Here is a 16,029-nt window from a genome sequence, read left to right as displayed (position 1 = left end):
ATTTGAAAACATCTATAATCCGATTAGAAATATAGTTTCGAAACTAAAATAAAGAAAAATAATATAAAAGAGTCCATGGGTAAATATAGTTTAAAAAATCCAAATTTTGTGTTAAAAATTTTAAAATAATTGATATTGAGGAAAATTTAATTTCAAATATTATTATCAAGATAAAAGATTCTATGTAAAGATGCTAGCCACGCAATTTGCGTGGGCCACCATGCTAGTTGTAAAAAATATTATAAGTCTTTTTGTCTGTGCCTAAATTTATTTAATGGATAAATATATATACTTTATATATGTGTCTAGACCATGTTAAAAAGACTTACATTATGAAACGGACTACATTATAAAACGGAGTGAGTAGTAGTTATTTTCTATGAAATGATTTAATGTTTACCATATTTCATAAAAGAAATTTATGTGTCTGGTTACCTTATAACTTGAGGCACAAAACTCTGCACTAAAAATTTGGTACGTCAAAATAATTTATGATAATAATTTTTTCTTAGGATAATTCTCTACTAGATCTGTACTATGGATCACCATGTAGGGGAATTTAGTTGTAACTTGTCAGCACAACTAAGAGACGTTATAAATTGAAAAATTGTAAAACATCAATTACTTTTATAACATCAATAATTACAGTAAAATTTGTGTTGTGTTCATAAACCTGACTCAACCCTGTTTGTCCTCGGTTCTTATAACTTATCTTGATTCATTTGTCATCTTCACCAATCTCTCCCCACCCTACTGCCCTATCTCATAGCATCATTGTTGGTATGAATGAAGACAACTGCTATTGCACATCCCTCACTCTTTATTCGTGCCATCTAAGCATCCTCGGGTTCGATGGGATCCCCCTCCCTCCTCTACGACTCTAGCGGTTCACTTCGTCGATCAAAACCATATCGTCCATACATGTATCTTCTAAGTAACTACGTGATATCTCTAGTCTCGCCACTAACCTCGTCTATCACCCTCCATCATAACTCGGGCCTTCAGCACCACTTCCTCACAATCCATTACTTTGTTATTTCTCCCGTTGCGTCTAACCCAAAACCCTAATTCGATGAGGCCCAATAGAAATTTGGATGTCATCGGTACTGAGGCTCAGTCGAGGAAGTTACGATCGTTGTTGTTGGTGAGCCCTCATCTTCTCGTTCCATCATGCTTGGCTAAAGGCAGAGTACTATAAATAAGTAGTTGAATCCAGATATATTTTCATTTATCAATTGACACAAATTTAAATAAATACCAGCTAACTAGATAATACGGAACTAAAAAGCATAGAATTCTCCGATGTCAAGACCAGTGATCTAATCAACGGTTAAAATTAATCGGCTTAATGAACAGGTAAATACTCAGTGCACTAAAAATAAACAAAGACCCAAACAGGAGAAACAAAATGTGGAAAAATTAGTCATAGCATATCCATGGCGGCATCTACCTTCCCATTCCAAGTGATGCCCAGCATCTTCCCCCTGATCCCTTCCCTCTGCTCTCCCCATCCAACGGCCCAGATTTACCCTCGCGCCGCCTCCTCCCCGCCATTAAATACCACCTCGTCTCCTCTCCCAAGAACGGAGCTCGCATTTTCATTCGATTCCTCTCCGAGCAGAGCAAGCAGAGCGCGCGCGCATCCAAGAGAGCCCAGCCAACGTCGCCGGCGAGATGGACCTCCTCGAGCAGCCTCTCGAGGCCGTCGCCTTCCGCCTTTACTCGCTCCCGGAGGCTGCGGCCGCAGGCGCCGCGGCGTGGACCTGCCTCGCCGCCGTCCTCGCCGCGGCCGCCGCCGCCGGCATCTGGCGCCTCCGGGCGGCTACGCCAGCTGCGATGATTAGTGGTGATACCTCTTTTGGAGAGGATCGTTTGGGAAGGGATACATCGTCTTCGGCGGCGGCGGCGACGACGACGTCCGAGCGGGCGAGGTCGTCGGAGAGGCCGCCGGAGCCGCTGGCCTCGTCGTCGCCCTCGCCGAAGGAGAGGTACACGGCGTACTACCGCGACAGCTGCTGCGTCGGGTGCTGTGACCTGGACGACGAGGAGGTGGTCGAAGAGGAGGAGGAGGAGGAGGAGGACGATGACGACTGCGGCATGGACGGGCCACCGTCGGAGACGATGCCGTTCGAGTGGGAGATCGTGAGGTCTCTGCCCCTCAGCCCGACAGCGTCGGCGGAGGTGTGCCGGTACAGGGACACGGCGCCGCTCGGCGGCAGCGTCGTGCGGCTGTGGGATCAGGCAGCCGGCGGGAGCTTAACGGCGGCGAGCCCGAGGCGGAGGGGACGACCCGGCGGCGTAGTCCCGGCCTTCTGAGCACCCAAAAGGAGCAATAAAAATCATATCTTTATCGGCTGTAGTAGTTTTGTTTTGTAGCTTCAAACAGTTCAGCAATGTACATATAGCTCCTCATCCTGGCCAGCAAGCAGTCGCATCCATCCTTGAATTTGCGCAAATTTGCAGGCTCCCAACTCCAAAATCGGCGCAATTTCATCTCAATTCCGCACATCAGTAGGTGAAACCAAACGCATCTTGTTCTTCACCCTCACGGCCGACTTGCCGATGATGGTGAAACGCTCTCGACGATACGTTTCTTGGCAGCCACAAACACTCCAATTCACTCACACTCTGAAGCCTGGACACGCAAGTTTACCCAGCGTGCTTCACCTACCTTGGCACTTTGGCAGCTTGTCCTGTCTGTCTCACTCACTCACTCACTGACTCACACTCCACTTTGCAAATTCAGTTTGGCAGTTGCATCATGTCAGGAGACGCGCGACACATGTCCAGCCAGAAATTTTTCCTCTGAACATTTGGCGCACTTGTCAGCCACGGCGAGGCGACGTGCCGTTTGGTGGCGCCGGTGAGGTTGTCAGCACGATCGCGGCGTGCGAGATCGATCCACCTACCGCACGGCGGCCGCGAGTAATTTCTTTGCCATTAGGGATGGGTTGGTGCGTGGGGGACGCGGGCCGGCGTCCGGCGACATTGTTGGCTGCTTCGAGCTTTGTGCTTGTAGGGTTTGAGGCTTCAATGCTGCCGTGCAATGGCGCGATCAGATCGACCGGTTGAGGAGGACGCTTAGGTTCAATTCTGAATTCTCTGCTAAGTTTAATGAAAATGCGGCCACAACTAACAACAAAGTGTGGATATAACCGGGCTTTTTACGTCAATCGACTGCTTTTTTTTGGGGAAGATGTTGGTTTTGTGCTTCGGCATGGCATGACACAGATAGGAGCGGACAGATGATTCTTTTTTTCTTAAGTAGCAGAGGAATAACTACGGGACTTAATCTTATTTGTGGGTTATGTGGTTGATTGGTTGTGTTTAAGGCTGCAGTATGCTACTGGGTACTTAATTAAAGCCATCACAAGTGCCTTTGACAGCTTACAACTTTCCTGTGTATCTAGTACTACATCTATATAAAAAAAAATCTTTAACTTCTCGTATATGTTTTGTTTCTGAACAATCGTATATTAAAAAGTTTGATAAATTAGAAAACAAATACATTAAGATTTGATAAGTAGAAAACAAATGCATTGGAGTTTAAAGAAATAAATGGCATTTCAGTTTTCCACCCTATCTTTTCGATTTTGCTTGTGCGGTTATATGTATAAGCTAGAATTTAAATTTTTAAACTTAAATTTTATTTAATTTTAATGTCTTTTTATCGTAGTTTATTTTTTATCGTTGGTTTTTAGATCACCAACAACACATATATAAACATTTTATTTATAATTTTTTTTTCGTTTATAGAAAAGGTATATGGAATGTAGATTAAAAATGAAGCTAGAAGTACGTAACTGTGCTGTGCTAGGGAAGGAAGGGATTACGCTGTGTGACAGCAGCAAACGGAAGCTTGCGACACACGCGCACCGGCATAGATAGATCGGTCCCTTCGGCTTGACATCACATTCTCTCGTCTCGTAAGCACAGCGGGCACAGCCGCACAGCAGCGTAGCTGCTCCCCTTTCGCCGTAGCCACCGGTAGTGCTTGCAACGATCCAAAAAAACCTTGCAGTGGCCCAGGACGGCCGGACGGGGCGGTGCCGGTGGAGTGGGATCGTGTGGCTCCCGGACGGCCGGGCCGGCTGGTCCCTGTTGGTGGGGGCGGCTGTGCTACAGCAGCAGCAATGGTTGTGCTCGCCAGACACCACGTCACTCTTCTGCTGCAGAGATACGGCTCGTACTCCGTATCTCGGTGCTAGCACGGCACGTTACCGAGCAAAACCAATCCAGACGAATCTACTGTCCATTTGGTATTTCCGCTGATATTTTTGAAAGTTCTGTAATTACGGTATCACGGCGTGGACATGCTGCCAAGTGGTCTCACCATCGTCTGTCTGTTGCGGAGAAGAGAGAGAACAGAGGTGAGTATCTTTGCTAGGGTGCACGTACCTTCTGCAAACTACGAGTGGACAGGGGTTCGCGCTGGGAGGTCGTACCTCTGCCTCATCATGCCATAATTAGATCCCATTATCATCTTTATCGATTCGTGTTTCAGATCCATCGGATAAAGGAGAGAAGTGATGATGGTAACTTGAGCTCAGATCCGCACCCCCTTAGCATTTGAATGTGAGATGTAGATATGAGGTGACACCACTAGCCCACACCATCTCGACCCTTTCGCGTGAAGAAGGGTGTCGATCGAGGGAGGGGAGTGATCGACGGCGGAGGAAGGGAGCGGAGGGAGGGAAGGGGAGGTTTGGATTTAAATATATAGTGCTTTTAGATTAAGCGGTATAATGTGTAAAATTTTGGACTTCTAAATAAAATAAAAAACTTAAAAATATTAAGGGTTGTCATATAAATTAGAACAGATATGAAAATACTTGTATCATGGGAGAACTTAAAAATATTAAGGTTGTCATGTAAATTATTTATAGGACAGATATGAAAATACTTGCACCATGGGAGAAATTTTTTTTGACAAGTGACCCTTAGTCTAAGCATCACCTGAAACCACTTGCACTAAATGCTCCTTAGGTAACCTAAGTCCATCGAGCCAGCTTATTCTCCATCTTTCTCTCGACTTTTACATACATGTTTTCTAAACTGTTAAATATTATGTTTTTTAATAAAATTATATATGCAAGTTCATCACATTACCTTTAAAACATTTCTAAAATAAAATTTTAAATTTACAGTAGTTAATTAGATTATTCATATAATTAAATAACTATAAAAATAAAAATCTTTCATAGAAAAAGAACACAGCCTAACTGCTTATTGAAGGGAAACGGCAGTGTAGGTACTAGTAGCTGCTTAACAAAAACAGAATATAGCACCCGCTTCATGATACATAGATTTCGTATTTGACATTGCTGCCCCCCAACACAAAGCCTACACCACACTTGTTCGAAAGAAATAAGGCTCATGCTGCATACGTATCCAAAATGCATCCTGCATTTTATTCACCTGGTGGCAGTGCGGTACAGATGAAATAATATGATTCCTGTAACTAACCGAGGAGCTCAACAATGAACAAACCCTCCATGAAACACAAAAGCCTCAAAACACAGGGGCTATTGTTTTAAGTTACAAGTCATGAGGCTACAAAATTGATGGTGCTATAAGAACCTGTGCTCTCAGATGTCAGTCATTTAGTGTGGTTTCGGTACAAAGCCATCTACCGCAAAGTTCCGTGTAGCTGCTGGCAATGCCAGTCGGATGCCATCAAGTTCTGGCTTCGCTATTACTTGGCAGCCAAGACGAGACCTGAATTCAATTCCAAAATTTGATGCCCAGATTAGAAACAAGAAACATTTAGAGTGTACCTTTCATATGGTTGAAGATCATACACAAATTACTTAATTCTCATTCATTCATGTATTACAACACAGAACCAAAACTCTTGCACATAAAAGCTACCATGGAATTTATACAATTGAAACTTACCAGTATCAGAATATCTCACTCAGATATTTTACTATGTTAGTTATAAGTAAATTTGTCTTTACTTTCCATTCTTTATGCATATAAGTAAGAACCATGGGTAGCAACAATTAGTTTGTAAAAGGTTGCACATAGGATACAGGTGGAAACAGATCATGATTGTTAAGGAAACAACTGCATGCCGTTTGCTGTATCCTCTCATGTCAAATGCACTGAATCCGTGTTTTCCCCTCCCTCAATAACCTTGGTTATCAACCACGTAACATATTTTGGTAATACCCACACATAGTATGGTTTGTTTGCACAATATCAAGATAGCAAGGGCAATGAGTCATGTAAATGGATAAACAAAAACGAAAAACTTTAGGAGATCTTGACTTACGTTTCTGTAAGCCCAAAAGCAAGGTCAAGCATATCATTTTCTTCATCTGTTGGATCTTGTAGCTTATTATAATAATTTACATCCTGGAGAAAATTGAATTGGCTAGTTAGTGGCACTTTAACCTCTACAAAAGCATAGAAACCAGGGCTGGTTATATGGAGCATACCATAACTATGACATGACAAGTCGAACACGCGAGGGAGCCTTCACATGCTCCTGTACCCAAAACCAGGACAAGTTACTAACTACGATCGGGCATCAGTCGACAGATCATTAAAAGGCAAGATAACATCCCCTTATTATACAAGTAGGTAACATCATGTAACAGCCAACGGATGTCATGTCAATTGGGTAAACATAGTTTACTTTTTAAAGCTATTCTTATCATCAAAAGAGGTCATAAATTCAAAACATGGACACAGTTGCAGAGATAAATCTGTAACCTTCAAGTTCGATGTCATTTTCATGAGCAGCTTCTAACATGGACATTCCAACAGGGACACTGATTGTCTGCTCTGTGCCATCCTTGTTCACAAATGTTACAGAGATTCTGTGCAGCTCAGAGAAAATTGCAAATTAGGAAAACTGATCAGTCGTTTCGGGACAGCTATTTCCTATGTGAAAGATAGAAGGAGCCACTTAAAAGACAACAGAGACATTGAACAGAATCATGTCAAAAACAATATGGACTACAAGACTGCTGTCCCAATATACAAATGCTGCTAGGCGTTCAAATTTCATTTCATGCTATACAAAAAAAGGACAATAACGGAGAGAATTATACTTACTTCTCCTTGTACTGACTGCCCTGATCATGATCGCTACTAGTTGTCGCTGTTGAGAAGAGGATGCTCTTCTGAAAGTTATAGACCAGTGCTTATTAGTCATTATATCTAAGGACATTTGAAAAATGAGTGGAGGCACAAAAAATATTGCCAAAAGTTAGAAGCGGTGGTGGAAAATGTGCAGGAAGATAAAATTTGTCTCTCCACTGGTCATTTCAGAATTCACAATTTGTTTTCATTGATCATTTCAGAATTTGGATGCCTTATCTAGAAAACATTTATCAGTGATTTGTTTGTATTATTGGTAATGCAGATACAATGACTTGGATAAATTGAGTTCTAAGTGAAAAACTGAAAACACATAGAAAGGGAACGTAGTTTTTATCATCTGAATTCAGCATTAGAGATCACTACAATAACAATACAATTAGACTAACCGCTGGGGGTAAAACTTGGCTGGGTTGACCTCGATAGTAGCTTGTTGTACTGCTCGGCAATTTTGCTGCTGCATGAGAGATTAATAACAATCAGCAACAATAAAACTGCACCAAATCTCCGTATTCACTAATCTAACCATTAATAAAACAAAGTAGCATCTGAAAACACACATTTACTCGACAAAATAGGACATGAACTCAGACATAGAATGCTAGATGCCACAAGGAAAGCCGCATGAGCGAATTTTACATAAACATGCCGCTTCTTAATCATTCACATAAGTTATAAACAAATTCATCAAGTATAGCAAGCACTCGAGAGCATTAACCAATAATAAACGCACAGAATAATTTAACAAAGCAGGAGCAGGCGCCTACCAGCTCTACCCTCGCGCATAATCCGCGCCCCGAGCTGCGAGATCCTGGACAACATCGCCGCAGCCGACCAACCAAACACCCCGCCGCTTCCGAACCCTAACAGCAGCACAAATACACGATTCAGCGAGAACCACGACGCGGGGTTGGTGCAACCCAAGTAACAGGCCGGGGGGGGGGGAGAGGCGGAACGGCTGAGTCAGTGGACACCGAACCTTCCGGTGGCCGGTGGGCAGCGCCGCCGCTCCCGTTCCCTCCACGACGGCGGGAAGGAGGAGGAGAAGTCTCGCCGGGGGGGGGGGGGGGGTGTGCGCCGTGGCGGAGGCTTAGCCGCGAAGGAGTCCGGAAGCCGCCCGGCGTTCGTGGGCCGTAAGGCCCATTAGTGCGAGACATTACATGGGCCCACCAAAAGAAGCCCACGAGTCCACTGCCCATACGCTATAAGAGCCTCGGGAGAAACCCTGGCTAAACTCTTCTCCCTCCCCCGCCCGCCGCCACGCAGAGGGGGCCGCCGCCGTCGCCGCTGCTGCGACCTCCAGGAGGCGAAGGAAAGCGTCGTCCTAGGACGCAGGTAACGTCCCCCCCGGCGCGTTCGCACCCTTTCTCCTCTACCTGCTCGTGCCCGTGTGTAGTGCTGGCTCTAGAGGGGAATCGCTGAATCGGTGATGGCCATGGGGGACTGAGGAGTATGGAGCTTATGGTTGGTAGTGGTGGCGGTACTAGCAGCAGTGTGGATTTGTGGGTTGGTACGGCTTTTAACTGGAGATTTTTCATATGATTCTGTGATCTGTTTAGTCATGGAAGGAAGTTTTGTGTTTCTATTACGTGGGTTGGTTAGTTGGGAAAGAAGTTTAGTTTAGTTTTTTTTTTGTTTTTGTTTTATGTTCTGTGTCTTTACAGTCTATGCAACCACCGGGGTGAAGGTTTTGATGGTTTGGTGGAAAGGATTGTGATTGTTTTGAGCACGGTTTAGCAGCGGTCTAGCTGCTGCTAAGATTTGGTGTAGCTACAGAAGTTTGAGAATCAGTGTACTCGATATAATTCCTTTGTTGCCATATTGCTTACTATCTTCTTAATTTTGGATAAAATTTTGATACTACTAGCTAAATGCGTGTGCCTTTGCATTGATCTTATATGATCAATGCGATTTCTGTATCGAATAGCTATCCCTTCTTTTTCACAATAGTTGATAGTGTTTACATAATTGTGAGATGAACTTGTGTATTGCTTCGAGCATCTTAGACTTCCCATGTTAATTTTGATTTTAGAAGCCAATTAAGTAGAGAGGGTACCAGATAAAAGACTTGCATGTGGACTGTAGTATTAAATTTTCTGGGAGTAATCAATAAAAAGATGCCGTAGGGGTGGCAGGCAGATTGCAAATTCACTAGCACCAGTGCCATTCATTCTTTTAAAGGAGTGTATATAGAGAGGGAGGGTTAGCTTGCTGGATAGTTGTCCTATGATGCGTGTAACAAGTTTTATATGATCTCTCAGGAGGCTGTTGCTGGTGCTTAAGTTTATGTTTGATCTCTCTCTCTCTCTCTTTAATCTCTGTTGTTTTTTATGGCATGTATATTTGATCTGTCAGGAGGCTGTTACCAGTGCATACAGTTTAAGTTGCACAAATAAACTAGGGTACATTTTGTTTAATATTTGTATATTTATTTACTGGTTTATGCTTGGAAATTAAGTTGTGGAGTGCTGTAGTGAATGATATTATGGATTGATGTTTTCTGGAATTAATATTCTATTATTTTTAAGGAATGAGTTTCTATATTTGTTTCCAATTATCTCATTTCAGAATTTTTCTCTATTTCTTACTGTTATTCTGTATTGATTTCATATGAACTATTATGTTTGTATGACAGATATAGTCATCTGAGGTAGAGCTTTATACCAACAAGATGGTGCAATACAATTTCAAGCGAATCACTGTTGTCCCTCCTGGGAAGGACTTCATTGACATTATCTTGTCTCGAACCCAGAGGCAAACACCAACTGTTGTCCACAAGGGATATTCTATCTCCCGCATTCGCCAGTTTTATATGCGAAAGGTTAAGTATACCCAGTCAAACTTCTATGAAAAGCTGTCCACCGTCATCGATGAGTTCCCAAGGTTGGATGACATCCATCCTTTCTATGGTGATCTCCTTCATGTTCTGTACAACAAAGATCACTACAAACTTGCCTTGGGTCAGATCAACACTGCCAGAAATATCATTGCTAAGATAGCTAAGGACTACTTGAGGCTGCTCAAATATGGAGACTCACTGTACCGGTGCAAGTGCCTGAAGGTGGCTGCACTAGGTCGCATGTGTACTGTCATTAAGCGGATCAGTCCTAGTTTGGCATACCTGGAGCAGATCAGGCAGCACATGGCAAGGCTTCCATCTATCGACCCAAACACCCGGACTTTACTGATTTGTGGCTATCCAAATGTTGGGAAGAGCTCTTTCATGAACAAGATCACAAGAGCAGATGTGGATGTCCAGCCTTATGCTTTCACAACAAAGTCCCTATTTGTTGGTCATGCAGATTACAAGTATTTGCGCTACCAGGTGATTGACACTCCAGGGATCCTTGATCGGCCTTTTGAGGACAGGAACATCATAGAAATGTGCAGTATCACTGCTCTTGCCCACTTGAGGGCTGCTGTGCTATTCTTCTTGGACATCTCTGGGTCATGTGGGTACAGTATTGCTCAGCAAGCTGCACTCTTCCACAGTATTAAGTCCTTGTTCATGAATAAGCCTCTAGTGATTGTGTGCAACAAGACAGATTTAATGCCTCTTGAAAAACTGTCTGAGGAGGACATGAAGCTGGTAATGGAGATGAAGGCGGAGGCTATGAAGACTCTAGCACAGGGTGGAGAACCTAATGAGGAGGGTGTTTTGTTGACTATGAGTACTTTGACAGAAGAGGGTGTGATAGCTGTCAAAAATGCTGCTTGTGAGAGGCTTCTTGATCAGAGGGTGGAGATCAAGATGAAATCAAAGAAGATCAATGACTGCCTAAATAGGTTTCATGTTGCTATGCCAAAGCCTCGTGATAACAAGGAGAGGCCTCCCTGCATCCCTCAGGCTGTTCTGGAAGCCCGAGCAAATGCTGCTGCTGCAAAGGAAAAGAAGAAACTGGAAAGGAAACTGGAGAAGGACCTAGAGAATGAGAATGGAGGTGCTGGGGTCTATTCTGTTAGTCTCAAGAAGCATTACCTATTGGCAGATGATGAATGGAAGGAAGATATTCTGCCTGAGATATTGGATGGGCATAATGTTGCTGATTTTCTGGATCCAGATATTCTGCAAAGGTGTGAAGAATTGGAGAGAGAGGAGGGTCTTCGCCTTGAAGAGGAAGCTGCACAGGAAGCTTTCCAAATTGATGGCCATGAATTAACTGAAGAGCAGCGTGAAATCTTGGGTCAGATTAGAAAGAAGAAGGCATTGCTCATCCAAGAACATAGAATGAAGAAGAGAACTGCAGAAAGTCGTCCTATTGTTCCTAGAAAGTTTGACAAAGACAGGACATTCACGACTGATAGAATGGGCCGCCAACTTGCATCCATGGGTTTTGATCCTTCTGCAGCTGTGGACCGAGCACGCAGCCGGTCTAGAGGCCGCAAGCGTGACAGGTCACTAAGCAGAGCTGGTACTGATGGTGATGATATGGATATAGACGGCCAGCAGTCCAACAAGAAATTGCGCGCGAGGTCAAGGTCCAGGTCTAGATCGAAGTCGAGACCACCTGAGGAGGTTGTTCCAGGAGAAGGATTTAGGGACTCTGATCAAAAGAAGAAGGCGATTAAGAAAGCTAAGGACTCTGTGAAGAAGAGGAACAAGGAGGCTCGTCGTGGAGAGGCGGACCGTGTCATCCCAACGTTGAAGCCAAAGCATCTATTCTCTGGAAAACGTACTTTAGGCAAGACGAGCAGGCGTTAAGTGAAGCAGTACGGGTACTTGGCATCACTGATTTCAGGTTGGTGGATTTTGAGCACTAATACATTGAATTCAGCTTATTAACTCTGTTATTCTGGGCTGATAGGCTGATAGCGCATGTTCTACTTATTTCATCAGTTGGGCTGATAACTATATTCTACTCATTTGTAGGAAGAGCAGCACCATTGCAGTTTCAGTGTTGGAAATTAGGTGAAGGAAGGCCTGATCATCCAATCTGCAGGGCAACTACGCTGTTATTCATACCGAAGTCTGGTGGATTGCTGTGTAGTGTATCACGTCTCATCCTCTGCTGAGACATAATTTTGTTAGCTTTTATTGGTGCTTTAAGCCAAATTATATATTGTCTGGTTAGTACTAGTGGAGTGGTTTAATCTCGTTAAACTTATGATCAGTATCTTATAATGGTGACATTGTTATACCTATATTCCAGTATTACTTTACCGGTGCTACTGCTTGAATGCAATGTTACACTTTGCTTGTTGAACTGGAGCTTCTTCATTACCGGTCTCCATTCCTAAAGCCGCGGTCACTCCGCTGTATTTTTTTCCATCTTTTCTTCTGTCATTACATTGCCATAGCCAAACGGGCACATCTATTTTTACAATACAATGCATGCATCTGAGCAATTTCCCCGGTATATGCTTGGTAGCTAGCAGGTCTTCCACCGGCTGATTGGTATACATGGACCTAGAAATTACTTTGGGGAAAAAAAAGCTGCAGTTTGTGTGAGAATATTGTAGGAGTTGCCAGCTGAATAGTCCACATGGACCGTGGGAAAAAAATGCTGCAGATTGTGTAGGTGTTTGAAAGAAAGGTAGCCCTTATAAAAATCCCAAGGAATGGCAAATGCATAGAGATTTAGCAAGCTCCAATATGCACAAAGATTGCAGTAACAAGAAGGGTTGCTAGAAAGTTATTGTTTCGGTCCAATAAAAAATATCTCGAGGTATCGGTATCTCGCGATACCTAATTATTTTTATCATTGGATGTAACCGTGTACATCATATTCAGTTAGATCGAATGGTGAAACCGATTTGGTATCTCGAGTACCGGTACCTCGAAATATTTTCTGTTGTACCGAGCAAATCTCTTTCAACGGTACCTCGAAATACTTTTTGTTGAATCAGAGCAAATCTCTCTTAGAAATCCATGGACAACAAAATAAGGCAGCTAAAAGCCCTCAACAGTCAAGCTCTGGAGTACAGTTTATGCCGGAGTACCTGAAACCAACAAGCAGTACCAACGAGCATCAACGTTGCTGTCATTCCTCCATGGCGTTTTCACAGAAAGAACGGCCACAAATGCTGCGATTTCACGACGATTTGATGATTGATGGACAGCTACTCGATCCGCAGAAGTTTGGAAAACTCTGCGCCTTTTGATTTGCATGGTTACAGCACCTAAAAAGAGGCCACTTTCTAGGATCTCAGAATTCTCAGAGAGAGAACACTGTAGAAGCTCACTGCCCTTCTGGTTCAGAAGAGTTCTCTAGCTCGACAGTTCGGCACATCACGGCCACTAATCAAACCAAAAACACGTCGCTTTACTCCTAAAATTAATTATACACCGTGCGTGTTTGAACAGATTCTGGAGTGTGTTCTCGCTTTTTCAGTACAAACAAGAACAAATGAAGCAAAAAAAAATCTAGTCTTCGCGGCGACCAGTGCCGATCAAAATCTTCTGATGAAGTAATTGAGCATTCATCTACACGTTGCGGCTCGCCGCCGGTGGCCTCTGCTTCCTCCTCTTGCCGCCGCCGCCGCCGCCGCCGGTGCTCGCGTCCTGCGACGTCCATGGCGCCTGAACACAGCACAGCGCAGAACATCATCACTAATTCGATCACCATCTAACCTTAAGACAGCACTAGAGTACTAGTAGCTAGAACACATGTTAATCCAAATGTCACTGAGGTCTGTGGAGCAGCAGCAGCAAGATGCTGAAACAGACAGGGCTAAGATTTGATGAATCTTTGCAGGGACACGAGCAATCTCACGAGAGATGATGCCTTATCACAAAGAGACCAGATCGACTGACTGACTGGTCGGCGCTTGGCAGCTCAGCTCAGGTATCTATGGAACCAGAAGAAACCTGAAGGTGCGCTTTTTGCCGGCCGTCTGCGACAGCACATCTTCATCCATGGCGGCAAGATTAACAGAGCCGATTAGCTCTTCTTTATTTTACCTTGAAGCAGAAGCCCGAGATGCCCAGTCCGAAACTGGAGTCCATCGCCGGCGACGGCGAGCACCGCTTGTTCGTCGCGCCTTTGCGTGACGCCGGCGGCGGAGAAGAAGGGAATGACCACGCTGCCGCCGCCGCCGCCGGCGTCTGGAAGGTGCAGGTGGCTGCTGGGATTCCGCAGATGCCGGCGTCGATGTCGTCCTGGAACATGTCCACGAACAGCTGCTGCAACTCCTCGAAGCTCTCCTGCGCAGAAAGGGAGGGAAAAAAACCATTTTTTTTTTCAGATGATCAGAACACGAATCTCAACGCGGGCTCAACGGCTCAGATTTGTGGAAAGGTGTCTTTTTTATTTGTTCTTACGGTTGGCGTAGCCTGGCTCATCATCTGCGCCATCTCGCCGAGGAAGTCGCCCATCCCCGACAGCTGCGACCCAAAAAAAGCACTCAAATTTCGCAGAAATCACCCCTTCGATCACCGAATTTTCATCAAGACGTCCTCGAGTCGAGAGGAGTTAACCAATCGACGAGCGATCGAGCACGCTGCACGCGGTAGGTAGGTAGTGAAAGATTACGTACATCGGAGTCATCGTCGTCGCCGCCGTCGCCGCCGTCGTAGACGCCGACGTCGTAGAGGAACCGCTTGTTGGAGTCGGAGAGCACTGCACATATATATTACGCATACGAATACGACATAAACAACAAGATGAAGAAGGAGAAGAAGAAGAAAGCAATCGAGGAGATCGATAGAGTTACCGGAGTAGGCGCCCTGGATCTCCTGGAAGCGCTCCTTGGCCTGGTCGATGCCCGTGGAGCTGCCGCCGGCCGCCGAGCACCTGTCCGGATGCCATATCTGCACGCGATCGAGAGGGAATAAGTTAGCTGATCGGTCGTCGGCGGCGGCGACTGAGGAGAGGAGCCGCGAGGACATTGATACGCATGAGATCGATGCACGCGCGCGCGTGCGTAACGTACATACCATGGCGAGCTTGCGGTAGGCGACCCTGAGCTCGGCGTCGGTGCACTCCCTGCTGAGGCCGAGGACGGCGTACAGGTCAGCGTCGGCGTCAGCGCCGCCGCCGCCGCCGCCGCCGCCAACGCCGGCGCCCATCCGGTAACCCTGTGAGGCTGTGACTACGAATCGATCGAGGGAGGGAACGAAGGAAGGAAGGTATAGTAGCGTTGTACGTGGAGAAGAAGGGTTGTTGCCGTGGGCTAACTATTGGCTTGTCCACTTGCAGCGCCGGAAGCCTCCAGAAGCTGGCGCGCCCGGAGCTTGACACACCTTTAAATATTTCTACTATTCACTATACGTGCTAATTAATATATATATATATATATATATAATTTAAATATTAACATATTATGAATATAGTTACACTCGAAAAATTTTGCCGGATGAAGTGCAAGTAAGATATATTATGATAATTAATTTGTATGGTCTTGTTTTTATTGTAACATTTTCTTATCTCCTCCACATATAATCCTACATATACCGTTCCCTGAGCCTCAATTTATTGCATTCAATATTCATAATATTCTCTCCTTTATTGTATTCCTTCGTTAAAAGAATATTTTATTTTGAGGGTATTTTACACTTATCTATACAAAGTTATGGGGGTGAGCATGTATTTTACTTTTTAAATCTAAATGCATTTATCATATAATTATTCAAGTCATAATATATTTATCATCTACTTTGTTAAATTCTCATGTAATATCGTTGCTAAAAATAAAATCTTTATAACACAAATATAATAAGCTAAGAAAAAGTCTTTTTTGAATGGTGTGGTAGATCTATCGCACGTAGGCTTTGTTGTGAGTGTACATGTGCAGCGAAAGAGAGAGTTCCATCTAGTTAATGTACGCGTCTATATTGTACATTTGTTGATGTGCATTACACACCAACTTCTCTCTACAGGAAGGATCGAGTACTGCATCGATCGATCGATGTTGAATATGTCAGTACTGCATACTAATGTGTTTGGCTGGTCGATCGACTTGTAGCTGCAGCAGTGATCC

At 44.4% G+C, this 16,029-nt stretch overlaps 4 protein-coding genes across 4 annotated transcripts; 2 read left to right on the top strand and 2 right to left on the bottom strand.

Moving 5' to 3' along the window:
- The first annotated feature begins 1,577 nt into the window (after positions 1–1,577).
- Positions 1,578–2,670, top strand: LOC102707039. The gene has a single exon (XM_040525493.1). The coding sequence runs from the start codon at positions 1,675–1,677 to the stop codon at positions 2,314–2,316; it is 642 nt and encodes a 213-aa protein (XP_040381427.1). The 5' UTR covers positions 1,578–1,674; the 3' UTR covers positions 2,317–2,670.
- Positions 2,671–5,388: 2,718 nt separating this feature from the next.
- Positions 5,389–8,167, bottom strand: LOC102706762 (2Fe-2S ferredoxin-like). The gene is made up of 8 exons (XM_040525149.1): positions 8,090–8,167; positions 7,878–7,973; positions 7,500–7,567; positions 7,066–7,133; positions 6,721–6,827; positions 6,444–6,493; positions 6,278–6,360; positions 5,389–5,718 (listed from the first exon to the last, which is right to left on the bottom strand). Exons 2-8 carry the CDS (start codon positions 7,930–7,932, stop codon positions 5,604–5,606), a joined length of 546 nt encoding a protein of 181 aa, XP_040381083.1. The 5' UTR covers positions 7,933–7,973; positions 8,090–8,167; the 3' UTR covers positions 5,389–5,603.
- Positions 8,168–8,359: 192 nt separating this feature from the next.
- LOC102706482 (nucleolar GTP-binding protein 1-like) lies at positions 8,360–12,399 on the top strand. The gene is made up of 3 exons (XM_006655816.3): positions 8,360–8,445; positions 9,746–11,849; positions 11,981–12,399. Exon 2 carries the CDS (start codon positions 9,782–9,784, stop codon positions 11,810–11,812), a length of 2,031 nt encoding a protein of 676 aa, XP_006655879.1. The 5' UTR covers positions 8,360–8,445; positions 9,746–9,781; the 3' UTR covers positions 11,813–11,849; positions 11,981–12,399.
- Positions 12,400–13,017: 618 nt separating this feature from the next.
- LOC102705729 (dnaJ homolog subfamily B member 6-like) lies at positions 13,018–15,238 on the bottom strand. Its single transcript, XM_015838465.2, has 6 exons — positions 14,987–15,238; positions 14,764–14,860; positions 14,587–14,669; positions 14,372–14,434; positions 14,012–14,254; positions 13,018–13,630 (listed from the first exon to the last, which is right to left on the bottom strand). Exons 1-6 carry the CDS (start codon positions 15,116–15,118, stop codon positions 13,535–13,537), a joined length of 714 nt encoding a protein of 237 aa, XP_015693951.1. The 5' UTR covers positions 15,119–15,238; the 3' UTR covers positions 13,018–13,534.
- Between the last annotated feature and the right edge of the window lie 791 nt (positions 15,239–16,029).

The sequence above is a fragment of the Oryza brachyantha genome, chromosome 6 (assembly GCF_000231095.2).
Source record: "Oryza brachyantha chromosome 6, ObraRS2, whole genome shotgun sequence".
In the NCBI taxonomy this organism is placed as follows: domain Eukaryota; kingdom Viridiplantae; phylum Streptophyta; class Magnoliopsida; order Poales; family Poaceae; genus Oryza; species Oryza brachyantha.
The sequence above is the reverse complement of the archived record's forward strand: the minus strand, read 5'-3'. Positions and strand labels throughout refer to the sequence as shown.